At 36.5% G+C, this 18,654-nt stretch overlaps 3 protein-coding genes across 5 annotated transcripts; 1 reads left to right on the top strand and 2 right to left on the bottom strand.

Annotated features, from left to right (window-relative positions):
• Positions 1-2,677: 2,677 nt before the first annotated feature.
• LOC121800771 lies at positions 2,678-4,166 on the bottom strand. The gene is made up of 2 exons (XM_042200277.1): positions 3,377-4,166; positions 2,678-2,818 (listed from the first exon to the last, which is right to left on the bottom strand). Exons 1-2 carry the CDS (start codon positions 3,620-3,622, stop codon positions 2,678-2,680), a joined length of 387 nt encoding a protein of 128 aa, XP_042056211.1. The 5' UTR covers positions 3,623-4,166.
• Positions 4,167-9,490: 5,324 nt separating this feature from the next.
• Positions 9,491-14,776, top strand: LOC121798983 (two-component response regulator-like APRR7). 2 transcript variants are annotated; one of them, XM_042198275.1, is made up of 9 exons: positions 9,491-9,649; positions 10,168-10,820; positions 11,363-11,524; positions 11,607-11,740; positions 12,238-12,396; positions 12,821-13,001; positions 13,084-13,342; positions 13,461-14,241; positions 14,539-14,776. In XM_042198275.1, the coding sequence occupies exons 2-9, from the start codon at positions 10,514-10,516 to the stop codon at positions 14,644-14,646; spliced, it is 2,091 nt and encodes a 696-aa protein (XP_042054209.1). In that variant the 5' UTR covers positions 9,491-9,649; positions 10,168-10,513; the 3' UTR covers positions 14,647-14,776. The 2 variants fall into 2 exon arrangements, with proteins under 2 accessions (XP_042054209.1, XP_042054208.1); XM_042198274.1 differs by having other exon boundaries at positions 9,621-9,828.
• A 1,039-nt stretch (positions 14,777-15,815) lies between these two features.
• On the bottom strand, positions 15,816-17,679 carry LOC121801493 (glutathione S-transferase L3-like). 2 transcript variants are annotated; one of them, XM_042200995.1, is made up of 10 exons: positions 17,512-17,679; positions 17,302-17,376; positions 17,143-17,203; positions 16,962-17,048; positions 16,777-16,875; positions 16,584-16,686; positions 16,445-16,521; positions 16,265-16,372; positions 16,092-16,172; positions 15,816-15,998 (listed from the first exon to the last, which is right to left on the bottom strand). In XM_042200995.1, exons 1-10 carry the CDS (start codon positions 17,526-17,528, stop codon positions 15,993-15,995), a joined length of 714 nt encoding a protein of 237 aa, XP_042056929.1. In that variant the 5' UTR covers positions 17,529-17,679; the 3' UTR covers positions 15,816-15,992. The 2 variants fall into 2 exon arrangements, with proteins under 2 accessions (XP_042056929.1, XP_042056928.1); XM_042200994.1 differs by having other exon boundaries at positions 17,302-17,379; positions 17,512-17,677.
• Between the last annotated feature and the right edge of the window lie 975 nt (positions 17,680-18,654).

The following is an 18,654-nucleotide window of genomic DNA, read 5'->3' as shown; positions in this document are numbered from 1 at the left end:
TGGGTAGAATGATACTTTCAGCCGATAGAATGATAGGTATTTTTGGTGTATAAAATGACATTTTTGTTTAATAAAATGATATTTTTACCTGATAAAATGATAATCCAAGCGGATAAAATGACAGTAACCTTATAAAAATAATACTCTGAGTTGATAAAATGATACGTTTACTGCTTTGTAGGTTTGTATATTATGTATTGTGCCGATTATATTAGGTTTATTGCATAGAATGATAGTTTTGCCGGATAGAATGATACTCTGAGTTGATAAAATGATACTTTTGACTGACTGATAAAATGATAGGTTTATTGCATAGAATGATAGTTTTGCCGGATAGAATGATACTCTGAGTTGATAAAATGATACTTTTGACTGACTGATAAAATGATAAAATGATAGGTTTATTGCATAGAATGATAGTTTTGCCGGATAGAATGATACTCTGAGTTGATAAAATGATACTTTTGACTGATTGATAAAATGATAAAATGATAAAATGATAGGTTTATTGCATAGAATGATAGTTTTGCCGGATAGAATGATACTCTGAGTTGATAAAATGATACTTTTGACTGACTGATAAAATGATAAAATGAGCGAAATTCAGAAATTAAATGAGCGAAATTTGGATACGTAAATTTTATCATGAGCGAAATGACATATTTACCCCCGCGTTTTTTTTATGAAGTAAATCTAAGTTTGAATCTAGACCACATGATTTTAAAAATGTGTGGTCCAGATTTAGTTATAGGGTTATTACGGAAATTGAGGTTATCATTATAATGCACCCCTATATATATATATATATATGACATGTATGCGTGTAGTACCTTGTACAAGTCCCACTTATATGAAATCCTTGGCATTCTCTTTTCTCTTCCTCCAACCATTGTAGTTCATAAACTTGAAATTCCTTACACTTAAATTCCATATGGTATAAGAACCAAACATAAGAGCATCTCCTATGGCGCCCCTCCGGTAGGACGTCCGATCGGACACCGGGAAGGGCGACGGGACGTCCGCCGTTGGGAGGTCGGAGGTCGGATACGGACGTCCCGTGAGGACGTCGGGTGTCCTCGGACGTCCCGGGGATGGGCGGGTGGACGGGCGCCACTGTGGCGAAGGTCGGACGTCCCGGTCGGACGTCCGATATTTGATTTTTTTTTTTTTTAATTCTATATATACGGCTCGTTGAACTTCATTTCATTTGCACCACTTGTGTTAACAAGTTTCTCTCTTCTTTTACTACAAATTTCATTTCTACTTAATGGAGAACGATAGGAACTCCCCGGCCACGAGCGAGTCGCAGACTCCGGCGTTTCCCATAGATCTGGAGGGAAACGTTAGCCGGGGATGTTGGACTATGTATTTTTTTTTCATGATTATGTATTTTTCTTTTTTTCCTAAATTTGTTTTTTTTTATGTTTTATGACTTTGTATGTTTGCCCTTTTCAAGTATTTCCCGTAATTTTTCCGTATTTTGCTTTTCCGTACTTTTTGTTTATGTTAAAATTAAATTATTGTGATTTTTTTAATTGCGGGATGTCCTAGTGGGAAGGGCGATGGGAAGGGCGGATATGCAGGGGATGTCCTAGTGATGTGGCAGTGGGGTGGGATGTCCTAGTGACGTGGCAGGAGGTGTTTTTGGGATGTCCTAGTGGATGTCCGAGTGGGATGTCCGCCCACTGGAGATGCTCTAACTTAAGTCCTTTACTTAATGTTAAATTCAACTTAACACGAGCGACATAGATTCAATCATCTCTTCGTCTAATTTTTTTTTTGTACTCCAAAATCTGTGCATGAAAACTCAGGGTGTTACAATCATGTACGCATGTATTATCATGCACAACATGATTGTCGAAGATGAAGGTCCATCACTGACTGATTGGACCAATGATGATGCTGGTGCTGCGGGTCCAAACCACGGCATGGCCACTAGCAATGTACGGATGGGGATATCCCATGACGATGTCGATCGAGTCCGTGCATTTGCTGACATGCGCCAAAGACAAGCACATGTTCGGCTCCAGAACGATATTATTGAAGAAGTATGGCAGCGGAGGGGTCGTCGTTGATGTAGCTTTTAATTATTGAAATGTTTTTTTTTATTTGGTGAAATGTACTTTTCTTTTTTTTTTATTTAATGGAATTTTTTCCCCTATTTGTGTCGAAATTTTAATTCCGTAAATTGTTTAATTCCGGAAATTGTTTAATTTGTGAATTTGTGGTTTTATAATTGTGGGAAGTCCTTGGGGATGTCCGCCACTGTGCAGTGGGAAGTCCTTATGACTTGGCAGTGCAGTGGGAAGTCCGTATGACGTGGCAGAAGGTGTTTTTTAGAATTTCGTAGGGAATTCCGCACCACTGCTGATGCTCTAAAGTAAGATTTTTTAGTGAAAAAATAAAATGAGTTAACCTAGTTGAAGTATTTGAAAATGAATACTTCCTTCCTCCGTTCACTATTAGGAGTTTCATTCGCAGACGGACTAATATGAAAAAAAAGAAACTCATATATGGGGATGGAGGGAGTACAACTCAACTTAGTTGGAACGGATGGAGTACTAATGCACAATATGCGATCGTGATTTTCGCATTACTAAACGTGACACGTGAAAAACTTCTGCGTCTTTCTTTTAAAATACTAAAAGCGAACAAAGTGTGATCACATTTCACGTAACTAAAGGTTACACGTGAAAAGCTTTCGCACCGTAAGTGTGACACATATCGCTTTTGTATCTTGAAATGAGATGCGTAGCCGTTTCGCGTTTCTCACGTAAGACGCATTTGAAATGCGTCTCTCCACCTCAATTGATATAACCTTCATTTTGTACCCAAGAAATCACTTTAAGAAATTATGCTATGATTTCCTTATAAATACCATAAAAATGAATGAACATAGGAATTTGAAGCATAAGTCTTGGAAGAGAAATAACAACATAAGGTGGTATGTTTTTTTAAAGAGAAAGCAATTAGTAATTTTGTGACTACTAAACATTAACCCTAAAATTTATTTGCAGTACTAATGTTTTTTTGCATGAATTATGTCGGTGTTTGTGAGTTTATATTAAGGCATTGAAATCTTCCAACTCCTAGTATTAGTTTTTCCTATGATCCACCTCGTGGGAACAAATAGTAAAGAGTAAAGGCCAAAACCAGTCCTGAACATATAGTCATTTTATGATTTTGGTCATAAACTTTATCTTTTGGATTTTTTCGTCATGAACATTTCAAATTGGATCACAATTGGTCTTGGACTAACTTTTTCCGTCAATATTAACAGTCAACGGGATTAATACCGATTTTGACCAATTAAAGTGTTAATTGTGATTACTTACCCCCTAATATTATCCTTAATTATATTATTCTTGGAGCTAACCTTGTTCTCAAAGGAAACCGCTCTGCTCTCAATTAAAGCCTGCATCACCGACGACCCCCAGTCCGCCTTGGAATTCTGGAGCCCTAACAACACCAACATTTGCTCATGGAAGGGGGTCACCTGCGACCGCTCCGCCTGCCACGTTATCTCCGACCTCTGCCTCACCGGCACTCTCTCCCCCGACATTGGCCACCTCCGTTTCCTCCAGAACTTCTCCGTTGGCGCCAATTCCATCTCCGGCCCCATTCCCCCTCGATTTCCGATATTACCAATCTCCGCCACCTAAACCTCTCCAACAACATCTTCAATCTCACTTTCCCACCGCAGCTCTACGGCCTCCGGAATCTCGAGGTTCTCGACCTTTACAACAATAACTTCACCGGCGAGTTCCCCAAGCAGGCTCACCTGCTCGCTAATCTCCGCCATTTGCATCTCGGAGGGAATTTATTCTCAGGAGAAATGCCATCGGAGGTCGGCACGTTTCAGCATCTCGAGTACCTCGCTGTTTCCGAAAACGAGCCCGCCGGAGATCGGAAACCTGACGCAGCTGAAGGAGCTTTACATTGGCTATTTCAACCATTTTCCGGTGTACTTCCGAAGGAGATTGGGAATTTATCACAATTGGTGCGGTTTGACGCTGCTAGTTGCGGGCTTACCGGCGATATTCCGGTGGAGATCGGGAAGCTGCAGAATCTGGACACGCTTTTCACTCTAGGACTAGGTTTCGCCGTCGTCTGCCTTGGATTCGCCGTCGATCGATCGCCGGTGGAAGAAGAAGACCACCGAAGTGAATGGGAGAGAGAGATAGAGACTTCTCCATTTGGCTGAGTGTTGCAATTTAAATGATATGTATTTTATTTTCTTTTTTCATATTATTTATTTTATATTTTAAATGAAAACTTATTAATATAATTAAGGATAATATTAGGGTGTAAGTAATCACAAATTAACACTTTAATTGGTCAAAATCGGGATTAATCCTGTTAACTGTTAATATTGACGGAAAAAGTTAGCTCATGACCAATTGTGATCCGATTTGAAATGTTCAGGACGAAAAATCCAAAAGATAAAGTTTATGACCAAAATTGTAAAATGACTATATGTTCAGGACCAGTTTTGTCTTTTACTCAATAGTAAATTAAAACAGATGATTTTATATTATCGGTAGCTACGGTTACAAAAGGGGCCGACAATCGGCCCATCTCACATCACCCAAAGGGTCGTTCCAACAACCATGGCCGATCTCCATGGGGCCATGATTGGCCATCATTGCAGCGATATGGTCTATCATCGGCCCTATCGAAATATAATTTTTTAAATTATTTTTAAACCCTCTATATATACCTCCATACCCCATTATTTACATTCACCCCTTCTTTCTCACTATACACTTCCTTCTATCTCTCTAGACAATGAATTTCGATAATTCTTGGCAAAATTTTGGGGATGGAAACCAATATTCCGGCGGAACCCAACTTCCTACTAGGAACCAATTTACCAACGAAATTTTTTTCGCTACTATTTTATCTCATGTTATTTGTACCAATAATTAAAAATGAAATATAGACATAATGCTTACATGGAAATGAAATAGTTGTAAGATAGGCCATTCCATTACAAAAAAATAGACTCAAAATAAAATACTGACATGAAAAGAGGAAATGGAGATGGGCCCTTTAAACGAGCCTATCAATTGTGAATGTTCTAACTTCTAATTGTGAAATGGAGATAGGCCCTTTATATATAGAAAAGGCAAGTTAATACACATGAGCACGCCTCAAAGTGGCCTGTACATTACAGTAACATGATTATAATTTATTTTCCACTTTACAGGTTTTATGTTATTAATTTAAACAAAACATTTGGTGGTGCATGCATCATCAATTACCACATCAACACCCTATTTTGAAATTTTGCATACTCTCTCTATCCCATTAAAAATAAAATATTTTTCTTTTCAAATTATTAACGTTATATCTATTTTTCCATTACTCTAGCTTTAATCTTTTCTTATTAACTCACAAAGCAATACTAGCTATATAAAATTTTGTTGTTAAAAGCAAATATTTTATTTTTAATGGGGTGGAGGAGTATTAAGTGGGCACATATAAAAGTTATCTTAGATTAGATGTTGTTAGTTTGATTTACAATTTTATTACTATTACTATATTATTTGATTTTAAAGCAATGGTAACATAACTAATTCTCAAATTATGTCCAAGTTCGGAAGTTTTAACAAGTTCATGAAAAATGCTAACGCGTCACACTTAAGTGAGACACATTATCATAATATGTCACTGGCATGACGCATGAGGTTCGCGTCAAACAAGTGATGCATGATCAACTTACTCATTCAAGACCTTAAAGTCTGGTTCGTGTTTTCATATTCATTTCAGAACCTATTGTGTGATGTGAGGTGAAATAATCCAAAATTGTGTGCTTCTGGAGTGATGGTTTTGGTGGCAAGATCTTGGAAGAGGAAAGAAATTTAATTTGGTATGTTAAGAGTTTAAACAAACTACCATGCAATCCGTCAATATTTAAAATGTAATTTACGGAAATTCATCTACTAATATATATTGCATTATACCGTTTATAATTTTTCATACTACGCGCAACTAACGAGTTGGTGGTACGTTGCCACTTTAAATTTGGTAACGTACTCTTAGGAATATACTATTATATAAATATGAATTTAATAAGATTAATTTTATAAATTGTTACTCCATCCGTCCCATAAAAATATGTGCGTTCAAATGACACGAGAATTGATGCAGAATTGGTAAAGTAAGAGAGATGAGATTAAGGGTAGTTAAAGTAGTGTTAGTGGATAGTGAGACCCACATTATTATTAGTGTTTTTAATAAGTTGTAATGGTGGACCATAGTGCTATAAGTTGTACTCCCTCTGTACCAAAAGAATATGCATTTTTTCCTTTTTAGTCCGTCTCACAAAAATATGCACTTTCTAATTTTGGAAATTCTTATCTTTCTAATGAAGTGAGACTCATTCTCCACTAACAATACTTTAATTACTTTTTTTCTCCACCTCTCTCTTACTTTACTAATTTTACATTAAAACTCATACCGAACCCAAAGCCCATATTCTTTGGGGACGGAGGGAGTAAATAAATTGATGGACCATAGTGTTATGCAATGTTTTAAAAATCGGACCGGTCGACGAACCGGCGAAGCTACTAGTTCATGGTTCAACCGGTTCAATCACTGATCGAACCGTTTTACTGTTGCAAATACATATAATTAAGTATACAATATACAAAATATATTAAATTTACATATAATTATAGTAGTGATCTAGGAAAACCACTACTTAAATGCATAACTAGATAACACGAATGTAGTTCACTATAAGAGCGATTTAGTTCACTATAAGAGTGATTTAGTTCACTACAGGAAGGAGTGAACCAAAACGCCTTTACAGTGAACTAAATCCTTCACGAAGTAAATACTTCACTATAATGGTGTTTTGGTTCACTCTTTCCTGTAATGAATTAAATCACTCTTGTAGTGAACTAAATCGCCCATATAATGAACTAGGTCATTTTGATCTAATTGTTGAGATTTGTTCTCTAATTATACACTTAATATTAGTTATACTTTGATCATCTCCCTAATTAATAATATATCAAAAATATTAACTTTGTATTTTAGTTGTAATATATATATTAAAATTTACTAGTAAATGACTAAATTTCATAAATATTTTTGTTGGTAAATAAAATTAAATATATGATTCATTAGTTATTGTAGATAAAAAATTTAATATTTTATATATAAATAGATAAATTTCATTGTAACTAAAAAAGTGTATTGAACGAAATAATATTAAATTAAGTAATAATTAAACATGAATAATTAGTTATTTTATGTAAAAATATTAATATTAATGGTTAGTGTATATAAATTAAATATATAGTATAAGAAAAATATTAATATTAAGTAATAATAAATTATATTTACATGTAAAACATATTAAATTTATGCGTAATTACAAACTCATATATTTTAAAATTCTAGTGATTATTAAAGCATAATTAAAATATATATTATAATTAACAATTTCTTAATAGAATATAAAATTAAAATGAATTATTATTTTATGTGGATAAAAATATCATTTTTAGTGTATAAGAATAATTAATGTTCATATTATTTCAAAATGGTCATATGGTGGAGTGGTAAAAGTGTTGGTATATAGAGAAGAGATCATGGGTTTCAAGTCTTGCAATCAACAAATTTTGAAAAATTATTTTGTAAAGTAAAAAATCGGTTTCTGGTTCACGGTTGAACCGGTTTGACTGGCTGGTTTAGCCGATCAGCAGCGGTTTAACATGTTGACGGTTTCTAGGGGTGAACCGGATCGGACTGCCTACCGGTTTGCGGTTGAAACGGTCGAACCGGCCGGTCCGATCCGATTTTTAAAACATTGGTTCTATGGGTAGGTAATGAGTTTAGGACAATTTCCAAAAATGGAAATGGTATTTTTTAATGGAACGGACGGAAATGGAAACTGCACATGTTTATATGAGACGGAAGGAGTACTAATATATGATACTTATTTCAAAGTGGTAACTAAAACTGAGTTGATTTAAAGATATAAGACTAAAGTTTATAATTTGTAAGTGGTAACTAAAATTGAGTTGATTTAAAGATATAAGACTAAAGTTTATAATTTGTAAAACAGAGTAAATCATGAAAATTAAAATTAAATATGAATAATAACAAAATTAAATTAAGTTCAAAGGGGTAACTAAAATTGAGTTGATTTAAAGATATAAGAATAAGACTAAAGTTTATAATTTGTAAAACAGAGTAAATCATGAAAATTAAAATTAAATATGAATAAAAACAAAATTAAATTGAAGAACTTAAGAGGAGAAAGTTAGTACTCCGTAGAAAGCTATCAAAAAGAATTGAGAAGAGAGTCACTGATTCAATTTAAAGAAGTTGAAAAAGAATGTATTGGATAGGGTCAAAATATTTCCTTTCACTAGGGCTATCGATAATTTAATCAAATGAAACTCTACTCGTACAAACTTCAAACTATAATCTTATCGTTAGAAAGTGTCAATAAATGATAAAATAACATCAACAGAAAATATGAATACGGTATCAACGATTGACGTTGTGTTGACATTGTATTGACATTGTGTTGAAATGACTAAAGTGAAGTGGGAGTAAAGATGACAGAAAGAAGAGGAATGGAGAGAGAAATAAAGTAAATGAGTAAAAAAGCAAGATAGAGGGAATGTTCTAATTTTGTTATAAATAGAAATGACTAATTTATAATGGGACATCTCAAAAAGAAAAGTGATTCTTTTAATGTAAAACGATAAGAGTAGAAAAAGGAAAGGAATGAAGAGAGGGAAAGAGAATGAGACGAAAAGTGATTGTGAAATTTTCTTTTACTTGTGACATAGTATAAGTTTTACTGCCTTTCCTACAATAATTGTCAACTTTAGTTCTAGCATGAATTTTAAGAAATGTAAAGAAAAGTGTATTGAAAAAGTTAGTAGAAAATGAGTCTCACTTTTATATATTGGTTTTATAATAATATGTGAGTGGAAGACGTTAGTGGAAAGTAGAGCCTACTTACTGTTTATGGTAAAAAGTGAAAGTGACAATTAATGTGGGACGAACGAAAATAGCAAAAGTAGTTAAATAATGGAGACTGGCGAAATAGTATGATAGTTTTAATTTTTGTTAAGAAGAAAAATAAAAACAGTTCAAAATTTGTGTATATACATATTTAAAAATGAAATTTTAGGAAAAATATCATAAGTAACTCTTTATTTTTTAATTGAAATGAATCCGACCTGAAAATCCGTTGGCCAGTCCCATTTAGCATGCGCAGTCTTATTTTTAAATCCTAATGGTGTGGAATGCAAAATACGAATATAACTATTGGGTTGTAGTGGAGTATGATATAAGTTAAAGGAGCAAGTTGCAAATAAGGCCACAAAATGAAGATATTTTTCTATGCCAACCCGCCAGTTGTCACCCCGTTTTGAGGCTCCGAATCTGTTTTGATTTGTCCCAATGCCCCCAAAGCTCTCATTTAGATTTTGTCCTATTCATCACCACACGTCGCCCGTGTCCATCCGACGTGTCGTCCCCTAATCCTACGTGTCACCAGCTGAGTCCACCAAAGGAGGCCACGTCATCGGCCGCCGAGGCAGTTTTTGGAAAAAACAATCCTAAATCGCTGTTAAATTCTGGAAAGCTAAGAAGAAAAAGACCCTCTAAGAAAAAAGTATACTCGATAAGCCTTATCTATATCGTGGATCCGAATCCAAATATTGGTTGCTTCGTTTTTTGATTGAGCTGCTTGTGTGATTTGCTTTTGTTTTGCTCTGTTTTGTTATGTACCTGTCTGAATTTTGTGGGAGGGTTTGAGCATCTTTGACTGTCGATTTGCCCTAATTTGACGAGGTAATGTTGATTGATATTGTTATGCTTCCCCTGATTCATATCCAAGGTGGTTTTTTTTCTTTTTGGCTGATTATCTATGTCTGGTTTTGGTAACTTTTGTTATTAGGGATTTCTGTGTTTTTGTGTGTGGTGCAGGGCTTGATTGTTTGTCATGGCTTTTGATGATGCAAGTTTGGAAATTAGGATGTTATTACTGGATTTTTAATGGATAATCTGGGGCTTCTTAGTTGATAGACTAGGGATTTTTAATGAATTATCTGGGGCTTCTTAGTTGATAGGCTAGGGTTTGTTACTTCTACGGCCTGCTGATAGTCTGATACTCAGTTTTATTGTTTACAGGGTGTTTTGTATCAGCACTGAGGAGTTTTTGGAGGATTTACTGAACAGGGACGCAACGGTTCGATTCAGTTTGGGGCGGGGTGAAAGTAAAGAGTTGTTTATCCAATTTTACTCGGATAAATTTGTCATTCTGGATGTCATGATCTGGATAATTTCCGGTGGATTAGTATCATTAAGTGGTGTAGGAATTGTGTGCCTGAAGAACGAAGCTACTAATACTATTGCACCTGTTGTCTTTTTTGGCAAACGTTTATCAGAGGTTTAGTCAGCGAGAGGAATATTGAGTTTCTTGCGCATCAACATCTTCAAAGACAGTTTGTGGATCTAATTGGCAGGGAGTCTTACAATGAATATTGATGACAATGAAGAAAAAGAGACACAAGATGAGGACAAGAGTACTGAAGATGGAATTTTGGTTCGGAAACATGGTTTGATTCAAGTCAGTGACCTGAATGTAGATGCAGCTGAGCAAGTTAAAACTAACGGTGCAACTAGTGGGTTGCAAGTGCAACAACAGCAGCAGCAGTTTCAGGGGACAGGAGTTTGCTGGGAAAGGTTTCTTCATGTTAGAACCATTCGGGTCTTGCTGGTGGAGAATGACGATTCTACACGTCATGTTGTAACTGCTCTGCTCAAAAACTGCAATTACGAAGGTAGGCAACTTTAGGCAATGTTAAATAAGAACGCAACCTAAGAGTTTATGGTGAAATATTTCTAAGTATGCTAGGATGAAACGTGCTAGGAAAAAATCATGCAGGAAGTATCACTAATTACCAAGGGAGAAGCTAGACAAATTATGTTTGAGGTACTAAATAGAGCACACCCAGTTTTTGAGAAGCTAAAAAAGACAAATAACCTATTGGTGTTGCTTGTGGAAGTGTTGAAAATCCTCTTCTATTTTCTTTGTTCACATTCAAATTCAACGAACTTCCAGAATTCTGTTTCTTCACCTTCATCTTCACAAAACTTTGATTTCTCGGAGATTTAATGTTGAAACCTTCTCATTCTTTCTGCATTTCTTTTCCACCTCATTGAATCTGGCTTTTAGCTTTTGACTTGATTGATGAATGTGAAAGCGTACTTATTATCAAAGCTGTTGCAGTATTACCTAACGGCAATGCCACAAAGTAGGAATTTCTTTGCATTATGTGAAAGCAATCTGTTGTATCTAACTCTGGTTGACTGATTAATGCAGTACTTGACGCAGCAAATGGACTTCAAGCATGCCAGATTCTGGATGATTTAACTAACCATATCGACATTGTCTTAACTGAGGTAGTGATGCCATGTTTATCCGGAATAGGCCTTCTGTGCAAGATTATGAACCACAAAACTCGCAAGAATATTCCGGTCATTAGTAAGTACTTATCATCTTATGATAAACTTGCTGCCACAACATAGGTATTACTAACCTTGAATCTGTGAGATTTTATGTGCAGTGATGTCATCTCATGATTCTATGGGCTTAGTATTTAAGTGTCTCTCCAAAGGAGCAGTTGACTTCCTGGTTAAACCTATCAGGAAGAATGAGCTTAAGAACCTTTGGCAGCATGTGTGGAGGAGATGCCACAGCGTGAGTCTTTATAACTTTCTCACACTGTATAGGCTGTTGGGAACTTGCATCTAGTATGAGCCATTAGATGTGCAGTGGTTGCACTTCTTTCTTATCCTATGCCCATAGCAATGTTGCTTCACAGACCAAATTCCAGTCTTCACCGGCTGAAACTGCTTTGCACGATGATGTGGAATTTCTTGTTTGAATTTTTTGTTACCAAGAACACATATCCAGCATGTAATCTAGGACTAACCGGGTGGTGTTGGTCTTGCTCTCCTTTTTTTCCTTTGCTGCTGATGGCATAACATGTCATGTTTCATAACAATCTGAATAGAAAAGTATCTTAAGATACGGATGATTAGTTTAGTCGACTCCTCTTTGACTAATGAAAAAAAACAAAGTAATCATTAGTGAGACAATAAAGAAGGTCACGGCTGTTTCAGGTGTACTAATTTGTTTTTCACCTTTAGGTTTTTTTACATTCTCATTTTCATCTTGATTAACTTTGCTTTCAGTCTAGTGGAAGTGGGAGTGAAAGTGGTACACAAACTCAAAAGTCTGTGAAATTAAAAGGTAGTGACAAGTCAGGAAACAGTGCTAGTGGTGACGGGGAAAACAACGTGAGCAATGGCTTAAATGTTGGAGATGGGAGTGATGAAGGGAGTGGCGCACAGGTAATAATTCTTTTGTTTTGTATGATACGGAGTATGTAAAATAAACTTGCGGGGTCTGAAATTGAAAGTGACCAAACTGGGTTCTAGTTGTAATAGATGGATGGCCTTTGATAGTGAACAGTAAAAGAATCCGAACATCTAATTGATAATTATTGGATTGTCATGTATTGTCTTGTTACATGGTTTTTGTTGGTAATCACTGAATTGTCATTCCGGAGATCCATAAATAGCAACAGCCCTTAAACTTCTAAATCTATACATGATAGTTCTGGAAAAGGAATCGAGGGAATTTTTTTTTTGCGTATAGCTCTAAATTTTTGGATTCCTGGAATATTATCTGGGTTACTAGGTAACATTCTTGGCTAACATTTTCTTTGAAATATTAAGCTTTCGTTCAGATGCACCTAACAATACTGTTTGACAGAGCTCTTGGACAAAACAAGCTGTAGAAGTTGACAGCTCTGAAGCTTTATCTCCAATGGACCAAGTTGCTGAGTGCCCAGACAGCACATGTGCACAAGTAATCCGCTCAAACGCTGAGCACTCTCCTAACAAAAAAGTGCAAATTAGTGCAGCATGGGAGGGCCAAGGACAAAAACAGCTCGGTATGATCTATGGACGGCCAACGTTTTGGCTTATTTGGTTCCTTCCCTTGATCTGATGTGGCAAGTTCAAATGTGATTTCAGATGACACTGGGAAGAGCAGTGACTTGGAGACAGTTCTGAATATATATGCAGAACCTAAATATGACAATCGTGTAGAGGTACATGGTAGAGAATGTGCTTCCAGATACAAATTAGATATCGACAACATTGCAACCAGTGATTTTAAAGAGCCAAATTTCGAGCTTAGCCTAAAGAGAGCTAGAGGGGTTCAGGATACAGGGAGATGTGCTCAAGAAGATCGCTACGTCTTGCGCCATTCTGTGCAGTCAGCCTTCTCAAGGTTATGGAAGGATGGATAATTATGCAACATTTTATCTTTTGTGTTCCAGCTGTAATGTATTCCACTCACAATACTTATCTGTATCTGCAATTTTATTTGTTTTCCTTGTGCTATGCAGGTATAACACACCTACAAATGTTTTCAAAGCTCCTAATGGAATCACCGGTAGCAGTTCAATACTTGACAATAGTACTGAAGTTGCCAAAAGAGAGTCTGTTGGTGATTTACAATTATATTCATCCGATCAAGTTGTGTATCAAAGTTCAAATGGTGTTAGCAATAACATTGATATGGGCTCTACCACAGATAAAGTCCCTAAAGATAAATCTGAAGCAACCTCTGCAATTAATGGGTTACGCGCTTCTGCTTTCAGACTTGTGAAAAATGACCTAAGACACAATCAACAGCAGAGCGGCCTCATGCCTAATGGAATACAATCTACAGACCTTTGCATAGGCTCATACCAGGAGCTCAAAATTCAGCACCCTCACCACCAAAATTATCACCACCACCACCACCACCACCATCTTTTTCACATGGAAAATCAACCCTCGTCCAACCATGACGAATCATCCTTGAAGAAGTTGGCTGCAGAAGCTCCACACTCTGGGTCAACAAATGTTTTAGGTGGGCCGGTGGAAGGTACACTGGGGAACTCTAGTCTAAATAGAAGTGCCTCTGGAAGTAATCATGGAAGTAATGGGCAGAATGGAAGCAGCACTGCCGTGAATGCTATTGGAAATAATGCAGAGAGTGATGTTGGTCAAGCTGGGAAAAATGCCAGTGGAGATGCCAGCGGCTGTGGCAGTGGCAGTGGGAACGAAAAAAAATTTGCTCAGAGGGAAGCTGCCCTTATCAAGTTCCGCCAAAAGAGAAAAGACAGATGTTTCAAGAAAAAGGTAACAAGTTTTGTTTTTATAAAGAAACAGTTGATTGATTGCTAGTGGGATCGAGCTTTTTATGCCCGAGCCTTCTCTCTTGAGCTATTGCACAATTGAGTCTAAATAATGAAAATGATATGTGCATTTTCAGGATAAGATAAGCAAACTCTTTTCTTGCCTAATATTTTATGGTTACTAACTTGTTTCATTCATAAAAATCCCTGAGATTAAAGAACCAAAAAATAGTACTAGTATTATAAACATTAGTATTATTGTTAGTTATATTGGAAGACCTTACAATGTGTGTTTGGTCAGGTACGGTATCAGAACAGAAAGAAGTTGGCTGAACAGAGGCCTCGTGTTCGGGGACAATTTGTAAAGCAGTCGGGCCCTGAAAGCTCAAGTAGAACTGGAGATGAATGATTCCCCTTCCACTGTACTTGTTGATGTACTAATCTTTTTCTTCCCAAATAGGAACTGTTAATGCAGGAATGTTGTCCAAATTTACGATTATTTGATGAATGGCATTGCTTGTTTTGTTTTTGTGTGCAAATTTTGAGTTCCCCCTCTCAGCATATCAGGATGTGTGACTGATTCATGATGGCTTAGCCTATACTCCAAGTTTGCCTTGTAAGGAAAATGAAGTGAATCATTCCTGAGTAGCAACAAATAAGAGGCCGGATGAATCAAGAAAAGAACAAGTGGAAAGTGGAATGTAGACAAGTGATTGTATGAAAATCTCTCACCATTTAGAGTAGTGGCGTACCGAGTGGTGCCCGTACACGAGGTTTGTGAGGAGTGGCGGTGCTATGCATGCCATGGATTTGGTGCATATGAAATTGTGAGACACCACACAAGGGGAAATTGATGAATGTGTTGATTTGGAGCTCATGTTAACCTCCATCAGTTGAAATGATGGGCTTGAGAAGATGATTCTCATACAATATATTATCCAAATTGATCTAACTAGTTGATCACTGCTGCTTATTCCGAAATAAAAATATCAGACCAAAACAAACAATATGTGAAGGGGTGGGTGGGGAATGGGAATTTCATTTAGGATGATGCCTTAAAGCACAATGGCATAAATTTTAATCAACATATTGACCTTGCCATTCGTCATGTCGGCAACCTAGATTACCGATAGTTTAAATCGAAATATGAGTAGTTTATTTACAATTTACAAAGCTCATTGTTAATTGCAGCGTTCAGTTTTTCTTTCATGGTATGAATGGTTTTTGCAAGTAGTGATCCTATCATGATCTGCAGGAGTTACTACAGATGCACCAACCCCGGCTGCAACGTGAGTAAGTATGTAGAGAGAACGTCTGAAGATGCGGGCACATTCATAACGACTTGTGAGGGTGAACAAAACACAACCATGCCATGCCAATGAAAATAGCCCCTTCATAATTAACACACCAGTCTACTGATTCCTGGTTCTTCAATTTAGATCTCTAACTTTTGAAGAAAAATGTTGGCGCTCAACGGAGATAATGGTGTATGAAATTCCTCAGATGAATTCCAGTTTTGTGATGGTTTAGTAGTATAAAGAAACCAACAAATTAAGACTGCAAAGAAGCACAAAAAGCTAAAGAAAAATTAATAGGATGCACACAACATAATTATCACTGTATGTAGTGGTTTAGATTATTTATAGCAACACGAATACAATATTGCCTTAGAAAACGTCACGCTACACCATTCGGTCTCGAACAACACAGGAAACATCAACTTGTTGCAGTATATCAGCACCAGAGTTTAACAGATCACTTCTGTTGGAGGAGGCGAAAAACATGCAAACTTAATCAAACTATAATTCGGATGCAAAGTTAAGTTTGGAAATCTAATATAGAAGGAGAAACTACCATAAATTGTTTGTTGTAGAACTGGATGAGCCAGTTAGGATCACACTTGGTTTGCTTGTATGCATCAATCTTGTTCAGTTCCTGCACATCCGTATTATCAAGATTATTATCACTTTCTAATACATACTATACAGATAGATATGTATATAAAAAAACAACATTTTAGTGAAAACCTCTATATATGCAGCTAGCCTTGGCCTGCCTGGTATTATATCATACTTGAACACTTCCTTCAGATAGATCTGAAACCTTTCGATAAACGGAACAAAAGCAGCGTCCACCTAAATCGCGCACAGCATGAATTATTATGAGAACAATCATGTTAATACTCTTGGTTTAATCTCACAACTTACTTGGCTAAATTGGCCCAGAAAGAATGCCCCATCCTCAAATTTTGCAAGTGCCACTTCCAAGTAGTCGAATTCGGCTCCTGACATATAAATACAGTTAATGCACAAGTGCATAGGAAGAAAAAGCATGTCTCAGACCTACCAGCTGCTTTCACAGGATCTCCTTTGAATGACGTGAACACGTTCTTAGTGAACGTGTCCATGTAAGCAATCATCTCGTCTGCGAACTTGAGCTTCTCGTGATCCTGCAGTAAAATAGCACGACATTGTTAACACGTATATATGTATAAATAAATGCAAAGAGAATGAGGAGATAAAGGTTGTAATTTATTTACATCTGGTAATAGAGATGGTCCTTGGAAGTTAGTGTCTACATATCTTATCAGATCCATGCTTTCTCCAATGATTTTGCCATTGTGCTCCAATGAAGGCAACTAATTTGGGTAGCAAATTTGTGAGTTGAGAGTAGAATAAAGAGAAAATGAGTTTGATCTATAAATTTAAAAGAGACAAATACTACCTTGTTTGGGGGGTATACTTTTTCCTTATACCAAGCAGGTTTATCTGTAAGCTCTATACCAACAAGCTTGATCTGATCTTGTAAACCCTGGCAATGAAAATTTCATAACAATAAGATAAATTGAGAAATTTTTAAAAAAAATATTGTAAAGAAAAGGGAGAAGAATAAATGAAGAAGAGACCTTGTAGTTCCTGACAATCCAGACACGCTGGCAAAAGGGGCACTCATAAAACACGTATAGCCTTAAATAAAGAAACATATTCAGATCAAATCAAACAAGCCTCTTCCAGAGAGAGAGAGAGAGAGAGAGAGAGAGAGAGAGAGAGAGAGAGAGAGGTACCTAGTGGTTCCATCGAAGAGTGGAGGTGGGTCGAGACAAGTTGAATCGAAGAGTGGTGGAAGAACTTCTTGCACGCTACTGAAATTTTGCAGACAGAAAATAATCGATCAAAAATCATGATAGAGATTAGTTATAAATGAGTTAGTGGTGAGAATCAACAAATTTCAACTTGAAACGGCGATGAAAGGAATTGATAAAAGGAGATCTTACGCTGCTGCGGAGGCCATAGTTGTCGGCAGTCGGAGATAGGAGTGGTGAAAAACACGCAACTAATTTTATTTATACTGCTATTAAATTGTCAACTCTATTCATGTGCATTCTCCAATATTCATATAGTAGTCCCAAATTATAATAGTACATCCCTCCTGAAAGAAAGTGGCAAGACGAAGACGGCATGAATTTTAATATTTAATTAATACAGTAGTACTTTTTAACTTTTAAGGTCTGTTTGATTGTCCCGTCAAATTCTCACTTCTTATCTTTTCTTTGACAATCCGTCGGCCTGCATCTCCTCCGCCGCGGCTCATCTCGATTGTCCATCTCTCCCCTACTGCGACTAAACTTGTCTAGGTTCTCCTACCTCCGCTAACTGTTATCGTGGATGTGGATGGTGTCCACATTTTGTTCTAATCTTTAAGTAAAAATGGTGGGGTTAATTCTTTTATTGTTCTAGACTATAATTAACATTCTATAAGTGTACTGGATTTTTTTTTTGTTTCGGCTTTGAGAGAGACGCATGAGGGTCATGCGTCTCTCGTTAATGAAACGCATCACAAAGATGCGTCTTACACAAAGACGCATGAGAGACATGCGTCGATGGTTTTTTAAATTTTTTTTAAAGACGCATAAGCTTCATGCGTCATAGGGAGAGACGCATCTCCATCATGCGTCGCCTTTTTTTTAAAATTTTATTAGACGACGCATGACCGTCATGCGTCTTAGGGAGAGACGCATGAGGCTCATGCGTCTCTAATTTGCATAAATCATACGCGAGGGAGGCAGAAAGGGCAGACGGAGGCGAGAGAGATAGCAGACGCGAGAGAGAAAGATACCAGACCCGATTTCGGCGATTTCTTGGCGATTTTCCGTTATATTCCGGTAAGTTTCCTTCAATCTTTCAACATTCCTCCCTTATTTGTAGTTTATTTGCATATTTTGTGTAGGTTTAGCTCAATTTTGTAAATTATGGTTTATAACAAATTGTTCAAATTTGACCGTTATTTTGTTGTTTTGTTAGTTGTAATGGATTTTATTGGTGAAATTCATTCTATAGTATAGTTTTTGATATATTTGAGATGCTTGGCGTTGCGATTGTGGTTGTTATTGGAGAAGAGAGTAGGGGTTGAAATGTAT

The sequence above is a fragment of the Salvia splendens genome, chromosome 4 (assembly GCF_004379255.2).
Source record: "Salvia splendens isolate huo1 chromosome 4, SspV2, whole genome shotgun sequence".
Lineage (NCBI taxonomy): Eukaryota > Viridiplantae > Streptophyta > Magnoliopsida > Lamiales > Lamiaceae > Salvia > Salvia splendens.
Note: the sequence above shows the minus strand (reverse complement) of the source record. Positions and strands in the feature narration are given on the sequence as shown.

What these genes read in the sequence shown, in the direction of transcription:
- LOC121801493 (XM_042200994.1), bottom strand. An exon ending in TTCTGGGCCAATTTAGCCAA is followed by an intron (nt 16,373 to 16,444) that starts GTAAGTTGTGAG and finishes TGCGCGATTTAG; the next exon opens with GTGGACGCTGCTTTTGTTCC. An exon ending in GGCTAGCTGCATATATAGAG is followed by an intron (nt 16,173 to 16,264) that starts GTTTTCACTAAA and finishes ACGGATGTGCAG; the next exon opens with GAACTGAACAAGATTGATGC.
- LOC121798983 (XM_042198275.1), top strand. Translation starts at nt 10,514, where the DNA reads ATGAATATTGATGACAATGAAGAAAAAGAGACACAAGATGAGGACAAG. An exon ending in TGTGGAGGAGATGCCACAGC is followed by an intron (nt 11,741 to 12,237) that starts GTGAGTCTTTAT and finishes CTTTGCTTTCAG; the next exon opens with TCTAGTGGAAGTGGGAGTGA. An exon ending in ACAGATGTTTCAAGAAAAAG is followed by an intron (nt 14,242 to 14,538) that starts GTAACAAGTTTT and finishes GTGTTTGGTCAG; the next exon opens with GTACGGTATCAGAACAGAAA.
- LOC121800771 (XM_042200277.1), bottom strand. Translation starts at nt 3,622, where the DNA reads ATGGGGCCGGAGATGGAATTGGCGCCAACGGAGAAGTTCTGGAGGAAA. An exon ending in CGGTTTCCTTTGAGAACAAG is followed by an intron (nt 2,819 to 3,376) that starts GTTAGCTCCAAG and finishes TACAAAATGAAG; the next exon opens with GTTATATCAATTGAGGTGGA.